The sequence below is a fragment of the Sturnus vulgaris genome, chromosome 18, assembly GCF_052056855.1.
Source record: "Sturnus vulgaris isolate bStuVul1 chromosome 18, bStuVul1.hap1, whole genome shotgun sequence".
Taxonomy (NCBI): domain Eukaryota; kingdom Metazoa; phylum Chordata; class Aves; order Passeriformes; family Sturnidae; genus Sturnus; species Sturnus vulgaris.
In genome coordinates this window covers 4,677,495-4,695,323 of record NC_142260.1, presented here as the reverse complement: position 1 = coordinate 4,695,323, position 17,829 = coordinate 4,677,495, and the positions used below count along the sequence as shown (strand labels likewise).

The window sequence follows — 17,829 nt, the reverse complement described above, 5'->3', positions numbered from 1 at the left end:
CTCTCACCACAGTGCCCGCCAGCTGGCATCACCGCAGTTAGTCCCCACCTGTTCATTCCTCTTTTTTCTTCCCTTTGCTTTTTTCCTCTCTTTTGGATCTTGTCTAATGGTTTCTCACCACAAGCCCCACTGGCAGGCACTCAGCAGGATGGGCAGTGCCTGGGAAACAGGTTTGTCAGGAGAGGAGCTTTACCTGCCTGGGGATGAGTTACCTCCAAGCCGAGGTGGACCATGGACTGGGGGATTTCTTGTGCTGCCAAACCTGGGACACAGGGGCAATTTGTACAGTTCTCCCAAACCAGGAAAGTCCAGGTGTTTAATATACAAGGAAATCAGTGTTAGGTGTGTCTGAGCATAGGAGCACAAAAGGAGGTGAGACCAGTCTGTCACCAATATCCTGCCATTCAGGGCTGCCCTGGGAAGCTGCTTATGGGGAAGAACAAGCTAAGGAATGTTTTTCTGGCCTGCAGGGAAGGGCCAGCATTGGCTGGGTTGCCATAGCACAGGGGTGCCCTTGTCACAGCAGGGGCAGCCAGGCAGGCAGCTGGGAGAGCTGGGGTGCAAGAGCAGAGGTTACAGCCCACGTGCCCCTCAGACATGAGGCAATCTTGGGCTTTGAAACCATTTTTGTGTGTCATGGGCCACAGTCAAGGGCAGCTCAGGAGGCTGCTTCCTGAAGAAGCTCTTGGAGCACATTTCTCTTGGAGCAGTGTCCCTGTGACCCACCAGCACCCTGAGTCCCATGGCTGGCACAGGGACTGGGGGGTCCCCACAAGGATAGGTGTGCACCTGGTTAGGGGTACGGGGGGCTGCAGGGTGGGGGTACAGCGACATTGGGAGGGAGGAGTCCCAGGAGGCAGGGTGGGAGTACAGGGGATGCGGGGACAGTGGGGACACGGGGTGCAGGACAAGGATACGGGGACAGCGGAAGGTGCGGGGGTGCAGCACGGGGCTCCAGGGACAGTGGCGGGGATGGGTCCCTCGCCCCCCGCGGGTCGCTCGGTGCCGGCGGGGCGGGGCGCGGTGACGTGGCGCGGTCCCGCCCCCGGCCCGGGGCGCTCGGTGCGGGCGGAGGGGCCGGGAGCGGCGCCGCGGGTGCGCGCAGGGGCGAGGGGCGGCCCGGCCGTGCGCGGCTCCGGCCCCGGGCGGGGGCGGGCAGAGCCCTGCGCCGCGCCGAGCATGCGAGAGCCGCCGGGGCGGGCGGCAGCGGCGCAGCCAGCCGGGGCCGCGGCCGGGGCGGCGGAGCCATGCTGCTGGCCTCGGCCGTGGTGGTGTGGGAATGGCTGAACGAGCACGGGCGCTGGCGGCCCTACAGCCCGGCCGTCAGCCACCACATCGAGGCGGTGGCCCGCGCCGGGCCGCGGGCGGGCGGCAGCGTGGTGCTGGGCCAGGCCGACAGCCGCCTGGCGCCCTACATCATCGACCTGCAGTCCATGCACCAGTTCCGCCAGGACACCGGTGAGTCGGCCCCGCCGCCCGCGCCCGCCCCGCGGCCCGGCCGTGCCCGGCGCTCCCGCTCCGGGGCCGTGCGGGGCTGCACCGAGCGCCGCCGCCGGGCCCCGCCGTACCCGGTCCCGCACCGCCCGGTGTCCTCCCACCTGATCCCCAGCCCTGCCCTCGCTGCCCAGTCCTGCCCACGCATCCCTGGTCCCCCCCCGCCGCCGGGGTCGTGCTGCCCGCCCTCCTCGCTGCTGCAGCGCCCCGGGCCCTGTTGCACCCAGCCCGTGGCCTTTCCTTCTCCCGTGAGGAGAGCCCGTCTCCTGCACACCCTTCTCAGGGCCGTGCCTGGCTCCCTCCGTGCTGTCTCTGAGCATCCATCGACCTGGAGCTGAATGGCGCTCGGGTGACAGATCCTGTCCTGGGGGATGGCAGCCCCAGGGCAGGGACACGAGCAGGTGGAGGGATGCTCAGGTGGGTGGGTCCCCAGTGATGAGGTTGCCTGTTCCCCACCTCCTGGTGTTGTTTGGGATGTGAAGCATAAGCACCCATGGCAGGGCACTGGCATGGGGGGTTGTGACCCCCAGCACCCCCGTGATGGCCAGAGTGCTTCGTCCCTGGGGTGCAGCAGAGACCAGACACCCCTCCTTTGTCCCTTTCCCCAGCAGCCCTGGGGGCTGGCGGCGACCCTCCCTTGCCCGTGGGTGTGGGGACAAGGGACCTCTGCGAGCAGGGTGGCTGGGGGCCAGCTTCTGAGGGCTATTGTTGCCCAGGGTGGAGGACTGAAAGGGAGATTGTTCTGTCTCTCCCTGGGTTGCTGGGGATGTTGGTATTTTGGGTCATTAAACAGCTCTGATTTGGGGGGGTCGCGACCCTGGCAGGCCCTGAATAGCTATTGTTCCCTTTCTTCCCCTGTTGAATGGGAGGCCGGCTGGCGGCGCGGGGCTGGGGGAACACACAGCATTCCCACACTGCTGCCTGGGGACCGCCAGATGCCGCATGCTGCCGCCGGATTAGGATAAATCACTGCCCCACTCCCCTCGGCTTTTCTGCCCCGGCTGCCCCTTGGCAGGACAGGGTGGCTTGGCTTGGCTGAGGTGTAGCTGCACCCCATGCCCCTTTGGCAGAGTGCTGATAAACACCTTTTCCTTCTGATCCCACTCGTGTCCCTGCGGGACCTGCGGTGGCGGCTGCTCTCCGCGGATAGGTGGGGGTGAGAAGGGACTGAAATTCTTGGAGGCTTTGCAGGACACGTGGTGAAAAGCCGAAGCAGCAGACTTGTTATTGCTTCTCTTTGAGTGCTTTCTTGTTCCTCACGTTGGGCTGAGCCATGGGGATCTGCAGAAGGACCTGGGGGCAGTGGTGCTTGTCCCACCTGTTAGCAGACACCTCTGGGCGTTAGGATGGGACCCCAGTACCAAGCCCAGCCGTGCACAGCCAGCCTCGCCCTGCCGTGAGACATCCCAAAGAAGAAGGCTTTCTCTCACTGTAGGAATTCCAAAATTTGTGTCCATGCTTCGAATGCATCCTAGTTGATCAGGAGTGGTGGGAAAGGAAACGCCTAGCCAAAATAAGGATGCAAGGCACAAAGCCTTGGTGCTTTGTGTTCTCATCCCACTCCTAATGTTTGCTGATGGGGCAGCGGGAGCTGGGCACAGGGCCCCACTCAGACTCCTTAGCTTGGTCTCACAGGGATTTTCCCTGTGCCACAGTTGGGGTTTTCATCGCAGGCTGGTTTGGCAGCTGCAGATGGTGGGGCTGGCACGAACCCTGCTCCCCTGCATGAGTGAAGGCCTCTGTGTGTCACTGCTGGGGGCTTGGAGCTGCCCCTCAAATCTTCTATTCACCTGTTCCAGCCCAGAGCTGGGAGGGAGACAAGCACTGCAGGACGCGGGTGTCCTAATGCCTGGTTTCATCAGGCGCCCAGGGGAAGTCCCTGGGAGCAGGCTGGAGCAGCCAAGCTTGTGGTTCTGTGTTTCCCCATCAGGGCTTAGTGGCTCCATGCTGGGCCTGTGGGCCACTGGGAGTGAAATCTGCCCTTCCCTTCAGCTCAATTGCACTGGGGGTGCACCCCCAGGCTGTGGGGAAACCGAGGCACAACAGTCCCGTGTGGCAGGGTGGGGACAGCAGCAAAGCAGGAAAGCCTTGCTGTCCCCGCGTGGAACGGCACCGGCGGGGCAGGTTGGGGTGGTTCTGCTGCCTGCCCACGGGTGGGTGCTGGCGTCAGGGTCTGACTTCATCTGTCACCCTCCCTCAGGCACCATCCGTCCCGTCCGGCGCAGCTACTATGACCCATCCTCGGCACCGGGCAAGGGAGTCGTCTGGGAGTGGGAGAATGACAGCGGGACGTGGACGCCCTACGACATGGATGTGGGCATCACCATCCAGCGCGCCTACGAGAAGCAGCACCCCTGGGTGGACCTGAGCGCCATCGGCTTCTGCTACGTCATTGACTTCGCCACCATGGGCCAGATCAACCGGCAGACCCAGCGCAAACGCCGCGTCCGCCGCCGCCTCGACATGGTCTACCCGCTGGTGTCGGGCACCCTGCCCAAGTCGCAGTCGTGGCCAGCCAGCCCCGGGGCAGCGGCGGCCCCGCCGGTGCCCGCCTGCACCTGTCCCCAGTGCCTGCTGGTCATGAGCGTCAAAGCGGCCGCTGGCCCCGGCACCTCCACCCTGCAGCCCCGCAAAGCCGCCCCTGCGCCGCCGGCCGCCCCCAAGCCCCCGCTGCCCGCGGCGGGGCCGAAGGCACCGGACGGCGTGGCTGTGGCACGCGGCTCGCTGAAGCCGCTGGCGGCGCAGGGGGGCCGGAGGCAGGCGGCCAGCACGCCTGCCCTGAGCTCAGCCGGTGCTTCCAGCAGCCCCCCCGGCGTGGGCAGCAGCAAAGGCTCCCGGCCCAGCCTCGGCACCCTGAACCGCAGCCACCTGCAGCGCCTGGCCATCGCCCAGTCCCGCGTGCTCATCGCCTCCGGGTGAGTCCCACGGGGTGCTTGTGCTTAGAGAGGGACAGCACAGAGTTCTCCCCCTCCCCAGGGCACAGAGGGGCTGCAGCCCCCACTGTAGGACTCTGTCAACCCTGAGCTCGGTGGTCCCCAGCCTCCCGTGCAGGGTGTTAGGTTCTGCTGGGCCCCTCGCCTTTCCTGCAGGTGCCTGGGGACCAGAGCAGGGATGGGGTGGCTCCTGCATCTCAATGAAGAGGCTGAGGTTGCTCTTTCTCTTGGAGTCAGGGGTTGGGTGGGGGACTGCGAAAGGCCCAAAGAAAAAGCCATTCAGGCCCCATGAGAAGGGGTCCCTCCAGACCCCCACCCTCCAAAGACATTTTTTTGTGATGGGGTGGACATTTAATGGGCCTGTTTCTCCCCTTTGTCTGGCTCTGCCATCAGCCTTCTGTCGCAGCCTGGCCCCTTTCCTCTCTCCCTCTTCATCCTCCCCCTTCCCTCTGCTCCTGACCTGCCGGGAAACTTTCCCATGGAAGAGAGCCCCAAGGGGAGGGGGGGAAAGAGCTGTGGCAGTGACGTGGCCGTAGGAGAAAAGAGGAAAAGAAACAACAGACTGGCCCGGGGAGTGTGACAAAAAGGGGCCATGAATGGAGATGCAGTCAGGGTTTCTAAAGCGCCAGAGAAAAGGCGGTGGTGGGGCAGGGAGGGGCACATTGCCCCATCGGGGGATTCTCTGTTTCCAGCCAGGGCCTGTGCAGTTGCTCAGGCAACTGTGGTGTAGCCCCTGGGCCCATGTGGGGATGTGGGTGCCTCCTGACATGGTCTGTGCTGACTCCCCTCAGGGTCCCCACCGTCCCTGTGAAGAACCTCACTGGCTCCAGCCCCGTCAACCCAGCGCTGGCAGGTGAGGATGGGGCCTCAGTGGGTGCTGCTTCCCCCAGGGTGGGGGGGACAGACAAGCTCCAGTGAGGTGGATTTTGGAAAGCATCTGGGGTTCGATGTGTCGCTGGTTTTCCTCAGTGCCATTTGTTACCTCCTTTTGCAGGGATCACGGGGATCCTCATGAGCGCGGCCGGGCTGCCCGTGTGCCTGACCCGGCCCCCCAAGCTGGTGCTGCACCCCCCGCCCGTCAGCAAGAGCGAGATCCAGTCCATCCCCGGCATCTCCCACTCCTGCCGCAAGACCACCAAGAAACAGGCCAAGAAGGGTAAGAGAGACGGTCCCTCCTGCCCTTCCTGGTTCCTCTGTGCCCCCCCATCCCTTCTGCTCCCCTGGCAGTGGGTTTCTCCCATCCTTTGACTCTCACTCTCCCACAGGTAAAACCCCGGAGGAGGTGCTGAAGAAATACCTGCAGAAGGTGCGGCATCCGCCGGATGAGGTGCGAGCGGCAGGGCTGTGCCAGGGTGTCCTGTGGGGCTGTGCCTGGGATGAGCTTTGCCCCGGGATGAGCAGGGCACATGCAGTGCCACGTGCAGGAATATCCCGCTGCCCTGTGTGGCTCTGCCCTGTCCCCAAAGAGGGGCTGTGTGCTGCATGAACAGCACCTGCAGGGTGGCAGCCCGGCCCAGGGCTGGGTGCTGGTCCCTGGGTGAGAGCAGGGTAGCCCTGCAGCACCCATCCCTCTGATCCCTGTCCTTCCCTCTGGCACAGGACTGCACCATCTGCATGGAGCGGCTCTCTGCCCCCTCTGGCTACAAAGGGCCCCAGCCAGCCGTCAAACCTGACCTCGTGGGGAAGCTGGTCAAGTGCAGCCATGTCTTCCACCTCCACTGCCTGGTGGCCATGTACAACAACGGCAACAAGGTGAGAGGGACCTCCAGCTCAGGCACCTCTGCTGAGCTCCATGAGCTCTCCATGGGACAGAGCTCCAGCCTGGCTGCCCTGGAGAACTCTAAGATCCCACCCTGACTCAGAGTTTCATTTTTAGCAGCAGCAAGCACTTGGGGACTGCTAAATTAGAACTCAGGGTTGTGTGGGTGTGTTTCCCCCACTGTGCCCGGTTTTATGCATTTGTTTTCCTTGCCAGGGTGGACTTTGATCCCTGCATGTTTGAGCAGAGCTACCTGGAATTTGGTGCCAGGCAGTGCTTCTCCAGCCACGGGAGGGTTTTTGCAAATACCCCTCATGCTTGACATTCCTTGGAAAATGCATTGTTTGGAGATTTTCAATATTTATTGTATTTCCCTCTTGGAAAGAACAAAGCAAAACAAACTACCAATTCAGAGCTAGGAAAGCAGTGAGGACTGGAAAACTGATGGGGAAGAGAAATGCAGACCTCAGGTTTTTGGTTTTGGATAGTGAATTCTCCTGGCCCTGTCCCAGGTTCCTGAGAGTTTTTGAAATGATGTTTTTCCGGATTAAAACAGCGTTCAGTGCTGCTCAAGGCCTCAGTGCCTGGCATGGCTTGGTGCTGGAGATACTGGTTTCACTGTGTCCCCCTTTTTCCTCAGGATGGGAGTCTGCAGTGTCCCACCTGCAAAACCATCTATGGGGTGAAGACAGGGACACAGCCTCCTGGGAAGATGGAATATCACATCATCCCCCACGCACTGCCCGGCCACGCCGACTGCAAAACTATCCGCATCATCTACAACATCCCCCCGGGGGTGCAGGTGGGTCTGGGGGGGCCACCTGGGGGGGCTGGCGGCCCTTGTCACTGCTGTATGATCCCCAGGTTCCGCTGCAGCTCGTGCCTTGACTCAGGAGCTGCTTGTCCATAAGATGTTGTGGGAAGTCTGGGCTGTGTGTGCATGAAAGTGTTGCCCCTGTCTGCTTGGTGGCGGGGGGATGGTGGCCATTAGTGCCCACCAAGGCTTGGGGCGCTGCTCTGTGCCCAGAGCATCTTTTTGAGCTCCAAAAGGGTTTTCTTCTCCCACTTCCTACATCGCAGGGACCAGAGCATCCAAACCCTGGGAAGAGCTTCACGGCCCGTGGCTTCCCCCGGCACTGCTACCTGCCAGACAGCGAGAAGGGCAGGAAGGTGAGCTGGCCGAGGCGTGCCAGGGTGGGAAAAGCAAACATGGCTTAAGCAGGGGAATGTGGGTGGAGGTTTTCCCCACAGCCCATCCAGCAGGCTCTGCAGGAGCCCTGTGACCTTTCCACGCAGGTTCAGAGTGGTCACTCTGTTTTGGCTGGGGAAGGAGGCTGTGCTGGGATGCTCTAGGACGTATGGGCTGCCCATGTTGCCGTGCTTGCTTTGCTGCCTGCCCCATTCCTGGCCTCCACAGGTACTGAAGTTGTTGCTGGTGGCCTGGGACCGGCGCCTGATCTTTGCCATTGGAACCTCCAGCACCACGGGCGAGTCGGACACGGTGATCTGGAATGAGATCCACCACAAGACAGAGTTTGGCTCCAACCTCACTGGCCATGGCTACCCTGACATCAACTACCTGGACAATGTCCTGGCTGAGCTGGCAGCCCAGGGCATCACGGAGGAGAGCCTGGCACAGGAGAAGGACTGAGACCGTGGCGAGGAGGCAAGGAAAGGCTTGCCTGTGCCGGCACCCACCAGGATAAAAAAGCTGCTGGAGATACCTGCCTGGGGGCTTCTCAGGGCACACCTGGAGCCCCCTGCTCCCAGTGACAGCCATGCGGTGCCCCAGGCTGGCTGGGAATGTGGGAGAAGGTCCTTTTGGCCGTCCACTTCACTCCTGCAGGGCGGGAACATCCCCCCACACACAGCTGTGGGGCTTCAGGCTGGCTTGGCCACCCCTCTGGGTGGTGTCCTGTCCTTGCTGCCACTGTGCTGAGGGCCTGGGGGGTGCCAGGCTCCCCTCTCTCCTCGTCTGTGCCAATCCCAGCCTGACTCAACAGCCTTGCCACTCACCTGGGGCTGGGACCTGGCTTGAAGTGGGAGCTGGGGCCACAGGAGTCGCCCTTGCTCTGCCTCGTCCCTCTGACGTTTGTTTGTTTGTTCGTTCTGTCGGTACCTCCCCACTGCTCTCCTGTGTCTGTGGAGGTTGGGGGGCCCTGGGCTGCCTCAGCTCCCCCCCAGCCCTGCACCCCCTGCTCCTCTTGGCTGTGTCTGAGCTGTGCCCTGCAGGGTCCCCTTGTCTGGGCTGCCCCTGCCTCTGCATGCCAGGGAGGGGCTGGTGGGTGGTAGGAAGTGTGTGCGGGGGGGACAGTGACATTCCACCCCTGCAGTGGGTTCCTTGAACTGTTGGTATGGGGGCGTCCCCACGTTGGAATTTCTATATACCTCGTGTTCTGGGGTTTTGTCGTATATATGTACATATAGGGGGGGGTATTTGGGGAGGCAACCTGGGAGAATGTGGTGCTGCAGCCGGGCTGGGGCTGGGCACAGCGGTGCTTGGGGTTGGGACGGGGGCTGTGGGGCCCCCCAACCCCGACAGGGCTCTGCCCCACGGGCGGGCTGTCACTTGTGGGTCCCCATGGGGCCAGGTGCAGGTAGGGTGAGAAGTGTCCCCTTTCCTGCCCCCAGAGAGGCCTTGGAGGGGTCTGGAAGGGGAAGGTGGCTGGTGAGGGGTTGGCACGGGCTGGGCCAGGAGGGTAGTGTGGGTAGAAGAGCGTGGGTGATGGGGGTAGGGGAAGTGTGTTCCAAGGCTCTGAGGGTCCCTGTCACCCCCCTGGGGTGACTGGGCCTTGGAGAGCCCTGGGCTGGTGTAAAGTGTCCCTGCCCAGGGCAGGGGTTAAGAATGAGAGAGTCTGTGGGGTCCTTGCCATCCCAAAACAGGGATTCGTGGGGCCTTTGGGAGCCACCTGTGCTGGGTGCTGGGGGGTCCCTGGCGCCCTGTGCTGGTGGGAGGGGGGCCCATCCTGCTGTGCATCGTTCTGTTGTCGTTGCTGTTTTTCCTCTCCGTGGCCTGGAGGGTCCGTCACCCCCGCGGCCACCCCTGGAGGGGCTGGGGGTCAATAAAGCGGATGGCAGGGGACTCTGGCGGTCCCTGCACGGCCTGGCCTCTCCGTTGTCTTCTGTCAGTCATCTGTGTGGCCAGGCGAGCCAGGGACACTGTGGGCAGGGCCAGGCACCCCGAGTCCCCCTGAGGTTCCTTTACACCGATCTGTGCCCAGCCGCCCTCAGCGTGGGTTGTTATCTTCTACCTCAAGGGAGAAACCCTCTTTCCCCAGGCACACGCCCCTGTTTGGGTGGCTCTCAGCGGTGCGATTTCTCCACGCACGCCCTGGGTTTTCCCCGGTGCAGACAGAGCCTGTCTGGAGCTATGCAAAACCCTCTGGGCGAGAATGGGGAGGGTCCCCCACCCTCCGCGGTGCCAGCCCGATGGCTCTTACTGTGAGTAAGTCTTTCCACAACGTGATTTTTTTCCTTTTTTTAATGCTCTGTTGACTACACGATGAGTTGCTGGCTGAAATAAAACTGCTCCGTGCCTCTCTGCATGCGTGTGTATATCTATCCCGATAGATATACATGGAGACAGGGGTTTGCAGCTTGCAGCATGCAGGATTTGGGAGATAACCCTCCCCGGGGCCCCTCTGCTCCCTCCTTTTCCCGTGGGTTTGGGGATTTGGGGCACTCAGGGCACCATCCCCTCGGTTCCCTCTTGCTGGTACCCCTCACCCACGCTCACCACCGTGCTGTGCTCGGGGCTGGCAGGGTCCAGGCTGTCCCCTGTGCCCAGCTTTTGGTAGTCCCTGGCCCTGTAGCGCCGGTGGCCGTACCAGGCTGTCCCCAGGACGGTGGCCAGCCCCGCGAGCACTGCCACGGTGACTCCAGCCACCTGTCCCCCTGACAGCCCCCGGCCCTGCACCATTTCGGCCACGTGCTGGACCTCCTCGGGCCGTGCCAGCCGCCACACGTGGCTCATGCCGTCCCTGACCCAGGTGCTGTCCCCATCCCGAACCAGCAGGGTGTCCACGGCCGGCAGGTTGGCGGGGGGCCGGGTGAAGGGCGGCAGGCGGGCGGGCGGCAGCGAGCCCCCGGTGAGGATCCCCGCCTTCACGCAGAACTGCACCTGGCAGCTGTCGCTGATCAGTGCCAGGTGCTGGCTGAAGCCCGGGGGACAGCCCTTGGTGAGGGGGTCCTCAGCTGTGCCCTGGTGCTGCCCAGCCAGGGGGTTCCCTGCCTGGCAGCTGAAGAAGCCCCCAAAGGGCACCGCATACACAGCCCCCTCCTCGTAATCCTGGCTCACGCACACTCTGAGCTCGCTAAAGAGCTTCAGTGGGAAAAACCCTGAGGGACAGGACTGGGCTCCGGTGATGGGGTTGGCGCTGTGGGTGCTGAACAGCCCCCCAAAGAGGTATCCTGAGTTTGGAGCCACCGGCCCACTTGCGGCGCACCAGTAGGCACTGAACTGCACCCGGGAGAGCCAGAAGACGTCCTGGCACTTGCGGTGGCAGAAGATGCCCAGGGTGCACTTGTTGTGGCACTCCAGGTGGCTGTGACCCTCCTCCCGCTCCTGCATTCCCAGCAGCACCGGGGTGTAGTTGGCAGGGCAGGAGAAGGCCCCGGTGAGGGGGTTCCTCTGCTCCAACGCCTGGCACAGTGCGCCGGTGTCGGGACCGCCCAGGCCCACGCACTCCTGGAAGACTCCCCCGAAGGTGAAGTTGGCCATGGTGCCCTCGCAGGAGCCATCATCGGTGTTGGCGTAAAAGTTGAAGTTGGGCGAGGCGGCGTCGGTGCAGCCCGGGGCAGTGTTGAAGGTGTAGTAGCGGCGGATGGCGAGCTCCACCCGCCGGGCCAGCCTGCGCACCGTGGGCGCCGGCAGCTCCGGCAACGTGCTCGGCTTGATGAAATAGTACAGGGGCAGCCCCAAGCGGTCCAGGGCCACCAGCTGGTTTGGAATCCTCTCCTGCCACGTCTTCAGGGTGATGCCCGGGTAAAATGGGGTCCCGCCGATGCTCTCCACCCTGGAGTTGGTGCGGTTCTCCAGGTACTGCTTGGTGAAGCTGGAGCTGACATCCAAGGATTCCTTGGTTCCCACATTGACGATGTTGTGGAAGGCCACGCCGGCCGAGGCGGTGACACTGCTCCGTGTGGCCCAGCTGTCCTTCAGGAAAGTAGCCTTGATCTGGTCCTCCTGCACCAAGGTGGCTCCCGCATCCACGGAGGTGATGGTGTGGGTGCCGTAGTTGAGCACCAGCACCTCGGCCAGAAAATCGGCCATCCTGGTCTGGTTGTTCTCCAGGTGGCTGGCAATGGTCAGCAGCTGCTTCTTGAAGCCCGTGTCCAGGGCCGCCTCGGGGTCAATCTTGGCAGTGTAAACCAAGTTCCTGACTTGCACCCGGGTGGTGACAGCCCGGTCTCTCACCTGGTGGGTTTTGGTGCGGTGGAAGTCGTTGGAGAACTTGCCGTTGATGACGGAGAACAGGGACATCTCCAGGTTGATGGAGGCAGAGGTGATGCTCTGGTAATCCTTCCAGGACTCGATGATCTCGGAATTGATGTCCAGGTTGCTCTGCTTGCGGGGGATAGTGAAGACCTCGTCTGGGATGAGGTAAGATCCATCTTCTGTGGTCTTGCACTGCGAGTAGCCCAGGTTGATGACTCTGCCCATATCCAAATTCCTGAGGTTATCCCAGCCCCCGCCCGGCAGAACTTCCAGACTTGAGAGCTTCAGGGTCTTGCTGCACATTCCAAACCCTGAAGGGGACGAGATTTCCTGGGATTGCTCAGCCCCTGTCACCCATGCCAGCAGTGCCCAGGTGAGCAGGACCCCCCAGAGCCCCCAGCCCATGGCTCAGCCAGCGCTGGGCCCTCACCAGTCCGAGCGGTGGGACAGGAGCTGGGAAAATGAGCTGGGGGAATTGATGAAAGAGAAAGGAGAAGTGAGAGCTGAGGCATGTGAGAAATGACAGAATGGAAACCGAGACCAGAGGGTGGGGAGCAGGACGGTGTCTGTCCCTCCCTCTGCCCCACATTAGGGCCCTCTGCAGCTTCCTCTGCCCCACTCCTGTCCTTCCCCCAGGGTCTGCAGTGTCACCAGCTGGGGAAAGCATCTTCTGCTCGGGAATGCTGAGCCACACGTGCTGAGGATACTGATCCAGCCCTGCCCAGGCTGGCTTCATTTTCAGCAGCACACGGGAGGTGCTGCAAGTTTTGGGGAATAAACAGTTAAGGAAGTTTCTGTTGTGACTCTTTCCATGTAGACATATTCACTTCCCTTGGTTTTGCTCCCAGGTTCCTCTTTCCAGGACACTTCTGCCTGGGAGGAGGCTGAAGTTACAGCTGTGATGGAGGCAGAGGGACCATAGATGCCTGGACATCTATTTTTGGGCAGGATAATGCCAGGAGTAGGGGGTGAAGGGATAACAGGAACACCTTTGGGGATGTTCTTGCTGGCTGAAGTCCCTGGATTAGCTGGAAAACCCTTGTGTTGGGATTCTCATCTGCACTAGGATGTGCAGGCTGTGTGGTCACCTCATCTAAAGCCTACCCACTGTGCCATGGAAGCAGTGGAATGTTACAGTTTTTTCCCCCAATATTTTGAGGTGGTGCTCTGAATCAACCTATTGCTTCCGATGGTGAAATTCCCATCAGTCCCATGGCATCTCTCCTAGGAAGTGAGAAATGAGGGGGGAACAGGCAGGATCCCCCCCCAAAAAAGGAGCCAAAATGCCTGAAAATTCATTTATGAGAATACAGTAGGAAATGTAAAGATTCTCATATATATATGAGAAATTACTATTAATTTCTTTTAAGATAAATCTGCTGTGTTATAGACAGGAATTTAGACTGTAAGGAATTCTGAATAGATCCATAGGGCTTGGAAATAAAAATACAACGTTCTGTGTATATAAATGAAACAGTAAAGGACTTGAAAAAGCTGGACAGGATGATCTGTATGAAGGACCTAGAAACAGCTCTGTGTATGCGGAGTTGTTTCTCCCTCCTCCCGCTGAAACACCCGAAATCCGAGATCTGGGATTGACCGAAATTGGGATTTACCGGCACCTCTAAAAAAAAAAAAAAAAAAAAAAAAAAAAAGGGCAGCAAAGATCTGCGCATGCGCGGTGGCAGCTGCACCTCAATGCTGCCGCCTTGTGGCCACACCCGGTACTGCGGCTCCGGGGGCTCCCGGCGCTTCCCGGGACCGGGACCGGGCAGTCGGTGTCCCGATGAACGGATCCGAGTTCCAGGGGAGGGATCAGTGTGCCGGCGGAGGGCAACCTGCTTAAAAGATAAAGATGCAGAGGAACAAGTGTTGTAACCCCCCGTGGGTCTGTGCAGAGCAAACCTTCCGGTAATCCCAGTACATATCTCTGAGAGACTCGGGGGTCATAAGGTTTTCCAGGAAAGCAAAACAAGGACAGAGACGAAGGAACAGGCTTCCAATTAATAATGATTGGATGGATGTAGAAATGATTCTTGTATATTTGATGGTCCCTTTTTAATTCCTGGAATAATTTAAAAATTATTCCTTTGACGAATTATCTAAATTTGAGAATTTAAATTTGAGAGGAAATGGTGGAAAAGAAATACATGGAGAGATCATGGAGTCCCAAAATTATTTGAGTGGGAAGGGATCTTAAGGATCATTTAATTCCATCCCCTGCCATTCTATCCACAGCCCAGGATGCTCCAAGCCCCATCCAGCCTGGCCTTGGACACTTCCAGGGATGGGGCAGCAGCAATTTCTCTGTGTTTATGGGCACAGGAGGAAATTTCCAGCAGGAACTGAGACGTTTCCTTTGCTCTGTCCAGCCCCAGCAGGCCTTTGGGAGGCAGAGGGTGTGGGAACAGAGCTTTGCCCACGGCCTCGAGGGAGTCTCTGCTGTCCCAAAACCAAACAGAGCAAATGTTTGTGGTTTAACATCCCGTTAAAAGGAGATGCCAGACCAGGAACAGGAATGGGCCATGGAGCCCAGCAGAGGAATGACCACCCAGAAGGTGCCACCAGTCTGTCCCTGCTGCCCAGGTTTGGGATGAGCAGGCTGGTGACTGTCCTTGTGTTTGCTCTGCAGGATGAGGAAGCCAACTCTGCGAGGAGGAAGATGAAGAGATGTGGGAGGGTGGAGACAGCGGCCACAAGGCTGGGGAAGGCACAGGGCCAGGCAGGAGATGTTGCTGTCCAAGGAGAGGGACTCATCTGTCCCATTGGAATTTGGGGTGTAAGGCCAATGGAACAAAGGGCTTGATTCCATTTTCTTACTCGGGTTCTCATGTGCCTTAAGAGAGATTTGTGGAATGGTCATTTTAGTGGGTTTGCACTGGGTTTGAAGGAATGTGACCCCTGGGGCAGAAATCCCTGCACAGCTTTTGTGTTCCCCCTGTGGCTCATCTGAACAGTCCATGGGCTGGCCCTCCTTGTTTCCTCCTTCTCTAGGCTCTAGATGAAGTCCTTTCTTTCCCAAGGGAGGGGAAAGTCAGCAGGATGTGAACCAGAGGTGGTGCTTTAGGAAAGCCCCTCCAGCCTGGGAAGGTGCTTTTGGCTCCAGCTTCATTCCCAGTCCCCAGGAGCAGCAGGACCTGTGCTGTTCCCAGCAGGTGAGGCAGAGGTGCCTTTCCTTCCTTCCTTCCTTCCTTCCTTCCTTCCTTCCTTCCTTCCTTCCTTCCTTCCTTCCTTCCTTCCTTCCTTCCTTCCTTCCTTCCTTCCTTCCTTCCTTCCTTCCTTCCTTCCTTCCTTCCTTCCTTCCTTCCTTCCTTCCTTCCACACTTTGGCTTTTCGAGGGCTCTCTAGGGGTCTGAGGGACAAATTCTTTGTCATTCCAGGGCAGAATTAACCCTCGTCCCACTAAAAGCAGGAGGAATAATTTAATCCTTGTTTTTGGATCCACATTTTGTGTTTTCTCTCTGTTGCTGACACCGTGTGGTGAAGCAGCAACTCCCAGCCTTGTCAGTGCTGCTCCCAGTTTTGTTCTTAGCTGGTAAACAAGAAACAAGTAATTTGCTGCCCTGTGGTAATTGGATTAAGGACAAAGCCTCCCTCTTTGTTTAATATTCCAGAGAAAAACTGCTAAGGAATAAAGGGAGAGCTTCCCCGAGTGAAAACCTGCCCCGTCCCATGCTGGGTTTGCACACACACAAGGCTCAATCCCTGCTGGAATCCCAGTCACAGCCCCCAGATCAATGTGCACTTTAAGGTCTCACAGCCTGACCAGGACAATCTCTTGCCTCTGGACATGGAAAATCAGTTTTTCATTCTTACAGCACCAGCTCAAGGTAATTATGAAGTATTGTAATGGTTTTTGAGTTGTGCACATAGAGAAAATTCACTGGAGCAGCCAACACTGCTCCACCTTCATGGACAACCCTCTGGGTTTGGGATCTTGATTTGAGAGTGTGAAATCTCACAGAATCCTCTGAGGCTGAAACAAAGACAAGGAACCTTTTGAGATGGAAAGAGCCAGAGCAAGTTGTTGTGGGAAAGCAAAATTAAAGATGGTAAGTGCTAAAATCTTTGTTCTTCCCTCGTCCTGACTGTACTTGGGAATGGGTGAGCTGTGGAAATTTCCTGGAGACACTGGAGACTGATCCCTCGTCTGCTGGAAAGTGGGAAAATCCCACTGGATGCAGCCCCTGAAGGAGGGGACCTCAGTGTGTGAGTGTGTGAGAACTAAGGGAGGGAGAAATCTGTGGGTCACCCTGTGCCTCAGGGCACCAGGAAAAGCCCTTGACTGAAAAACCAAAGTGCTGTTCCATAGGGAACCCCTGCACAGGCCCTGGGAATTCTGCTCATCCTGACTTTCCTTCCAGAGCAAGAACACCCACAGTGCTGTTTGAGACATTCCTGACTGGAACTGGGCACTTTCCCATTTTCCTGTAGGGTGTGGGCCATGCCAAGGGAATTGGTTCCAACAGGGCCCAAGGTCAGTGTGGGGTCTGTGGCAGGGACAACTCCCAGAGCCAGACAGGGAAGGGGACCTTCACCCACACTCCCAAAAAGCTGAGAAGGAAAAACACCTGCCTGCAGCTCCTGGAGCTCTGGGGTTTCTGGCACTCTCAGGGACATGGGATAATGCCAGGACCATTCAAACCTTGGGAATAATGGAGTTAATACCACCCCTTGAGCCTGTTCCAGGCAGACTGCTGCCCATTGGCCTCTGGTTGCAGATGACTGTGGAAATGATGGAGACATTCAGGAAATGCTGATTGTTTTTCCCTCACTTTGGCAATCTAATCAATAAAAATACTAATTGAGCCCTTCCAGCAGGGAAACATTTAAGCAAGAGGTGCTGAAAAGAACTGGAGTTTCTGATTTTAAGTCTCCAACTTAAAATCCCCTTTGATTGTCACAGGTGCAACTTCCATGGACTGGTCACCTTGGCCAGGAGTGTCCAATTCTGCTGGAAATGCACTGGACCAGGATGTCATCTCCATTTTATGCAGGTAAAGCCCCTCTGGGTGACCCCCAGTCACTGGAAGGGCCGGACTGGGCTCCCAGGGCACCAATTCCAGTTTTTGGGAATAGCACAGGAGCCTTTCCCTTGCCCAGAGGAGCAGCCAGTGCCTCCCTTAGTCCCGACATCTCCAGGATGGGTTGCAGAGAAAATAACAGGAATATGGAAATCCCCCACACTGGAAGTTCCAGAGTGGTGCTCTGGATTACATTTTGGATTTATAATATTAAAGGGGGGTGTGGAGTGACTTCTCTCCTTTCCACCGTCATTGTTATTGCTGCTCTTGTTGCTATCACTGTTATGTGTTATCGTTAATATTAAATTATTATATTTTTCTTGGTTTCCATTATTAAAATGTCCTGAACTGTGAACTGTTGTTTTTGGTGATTGGATGAAATAAGTATTTATAAAAAGGAAGGGCCATAATTTGCTTAAAACTTGTTTGATGGAGTTGATCCCGTTTCTTTAAAATTCCATTTACTGCTGAGGTCATCTTTATTTCCATGAGGCCTCAGCAACCAACTCATGAAAAAATAAATCGCACAAACTGGAATAAAATTTAATTGACTTCTGTTTTTGAAGGAATAAGAATCCCTTTTGGAGCTAAGGCTGCTCAATATCCAAGGGGAATCAGGTTAAAACAGATCTTTTATCTCTGACTGTTTATCATTTGGAAATTTATAAATGCTAGATCATTCCACTATCCTACATACAAAGGGAAAGGTCTCCAGTTCTCTTCCATCCCTTCAAAACTAAACCAACAACTGTCCTCTGCACTCTTGCAAGCCATGTTCCAGAAGCATTTTTCTCTCAGAAGTAAAAAAAAAAAAAAGCAAAAGGATGCATTTGCTGTCAGTTATTCCAATGACACTTGATGAAATCATATTCAGTTCCAAATGGGGACAGAATTTGAACATAAATTAATTTTCATACACCTGGGAATTTTTCAGTCTGTTTCTGTTACTTCCTGCAGGTAAAATATCTGTATTTACTTGATTTTTTTCAATTCTCTGCTTGCACCTGCTGGTTTTAGTTCAGCTTTAGCATTTCCCCTGGCAGCTGAGAGCTTTCTTTTCCTGCTAGAGGCCAAAATGCAGGTGAAACAGGCACATGCCAGGTCTGTGTTACATCAGGAGAGGGTGCTCAAAGCTGGAAAGCTGTGAGGATCCCTTTCCTTGGCATCTGTGCCACTCCCACC

At 57.8% G+C, this 17,829-nt stretch overlaps 2 protein-coding genes across 4 annotated transcripts; one reads left to right on the top strand and one right to left on the bottom strand.

Annotated features, from left to right (window-relative positions):
- The first annotated feature begins 1,232 nt into the window (after positions 1-1,232).
- Positions 1,233-17,002, top strand: DTX4 (deltex E3 ubiquitin ligase 4). Of its 3 annotated transcripts, XM_088175636.1 has the most exons (13): positions 1,233-1,458; positions 3,695-4,409; positions 5,219-5,280; positions 5,422-5,583; positions 5,693-5,754; positions 6,027-6,179; positions 6,827-6,988; positions 7,267-7,356; positions 7,604-14,778; positions 15,238-15,453; positions 15,588-15,675; positions 15,988-16,620; positions 16,703-17,002. In XM_088175636.1, the coding sequence occupies exons 1-9, from the start codon at positions 1,248-1,250 to the stop codon at positions 7,835-7,837; spliced, it is 1,851 nt and encodes a 616-aa protein (XP_088031762.1). In that variant the 5' UTR covers positions 1,233-1,247; the 3' UTR covers positions 7,838-14,778; positions 15,238-15,453; positions 15,588-15,675; positions 15,988-16,620; positions 16,703-17,002. The 3 variants fall into 3 exon arrangements, with proteins under 3 accessions (XP_088031762.1, XP_088031763.1, XP_014734340.2); XM_088175637.1 differs by having other exon boundaries at positions 15,588-16,620; positions 16,708-17,002; XM_014878854.2 differs by having other exon boundaries at positions 15,588-16,620.
- Positions 9,001-12,028, bottom strand: MPEG1 (macrophage expressed 1). Its single transcript, XM_014878852.2, has one exon. It carries the CDS (start codon positions 12,026-12,028, stop codon positions 9,869-9,871), a length of 2,160 nt encoding a protein of 719 aa, XP_014734338.2. The 3' UTR covers positions 9,001-9,868.
- Positions 17,003-17,829: the final 827 nt, after the last annotated feature.

Bases quoted from the DNA above. Each gene is read 5' to 3' on its own strand.
- MPEG1 (XM_014878852.2), bottom strand. From the start codon at position 12,028: ATGGGCTGGGGGCTCTGGGGGGTCCTGCTCACCTGGGCACTGCTGGCA.
- DTX4 (XM_088175636.1), top strand. From the start codon at position 1,248: ATGCTGCTGGCCTCGGCCGTGGTGGTGTGGGAATGGCTGAACGAGCAC. The intron at 4,410-5,218 runs GTGAGTCCCACG...GACTCCCCTCAG, and splicing joins CGCGTGCTCATCGCCTCCGG to GGTCCCCACCGTCCCTGTGA. The intron at 5,584-5,692 runs GTAAGAGAGACG...ACTCTCCCACAG, and splicing joins CAAGAAACAGGCCAAGAAGG to GTAAAACCCCGGAGGAGGTG.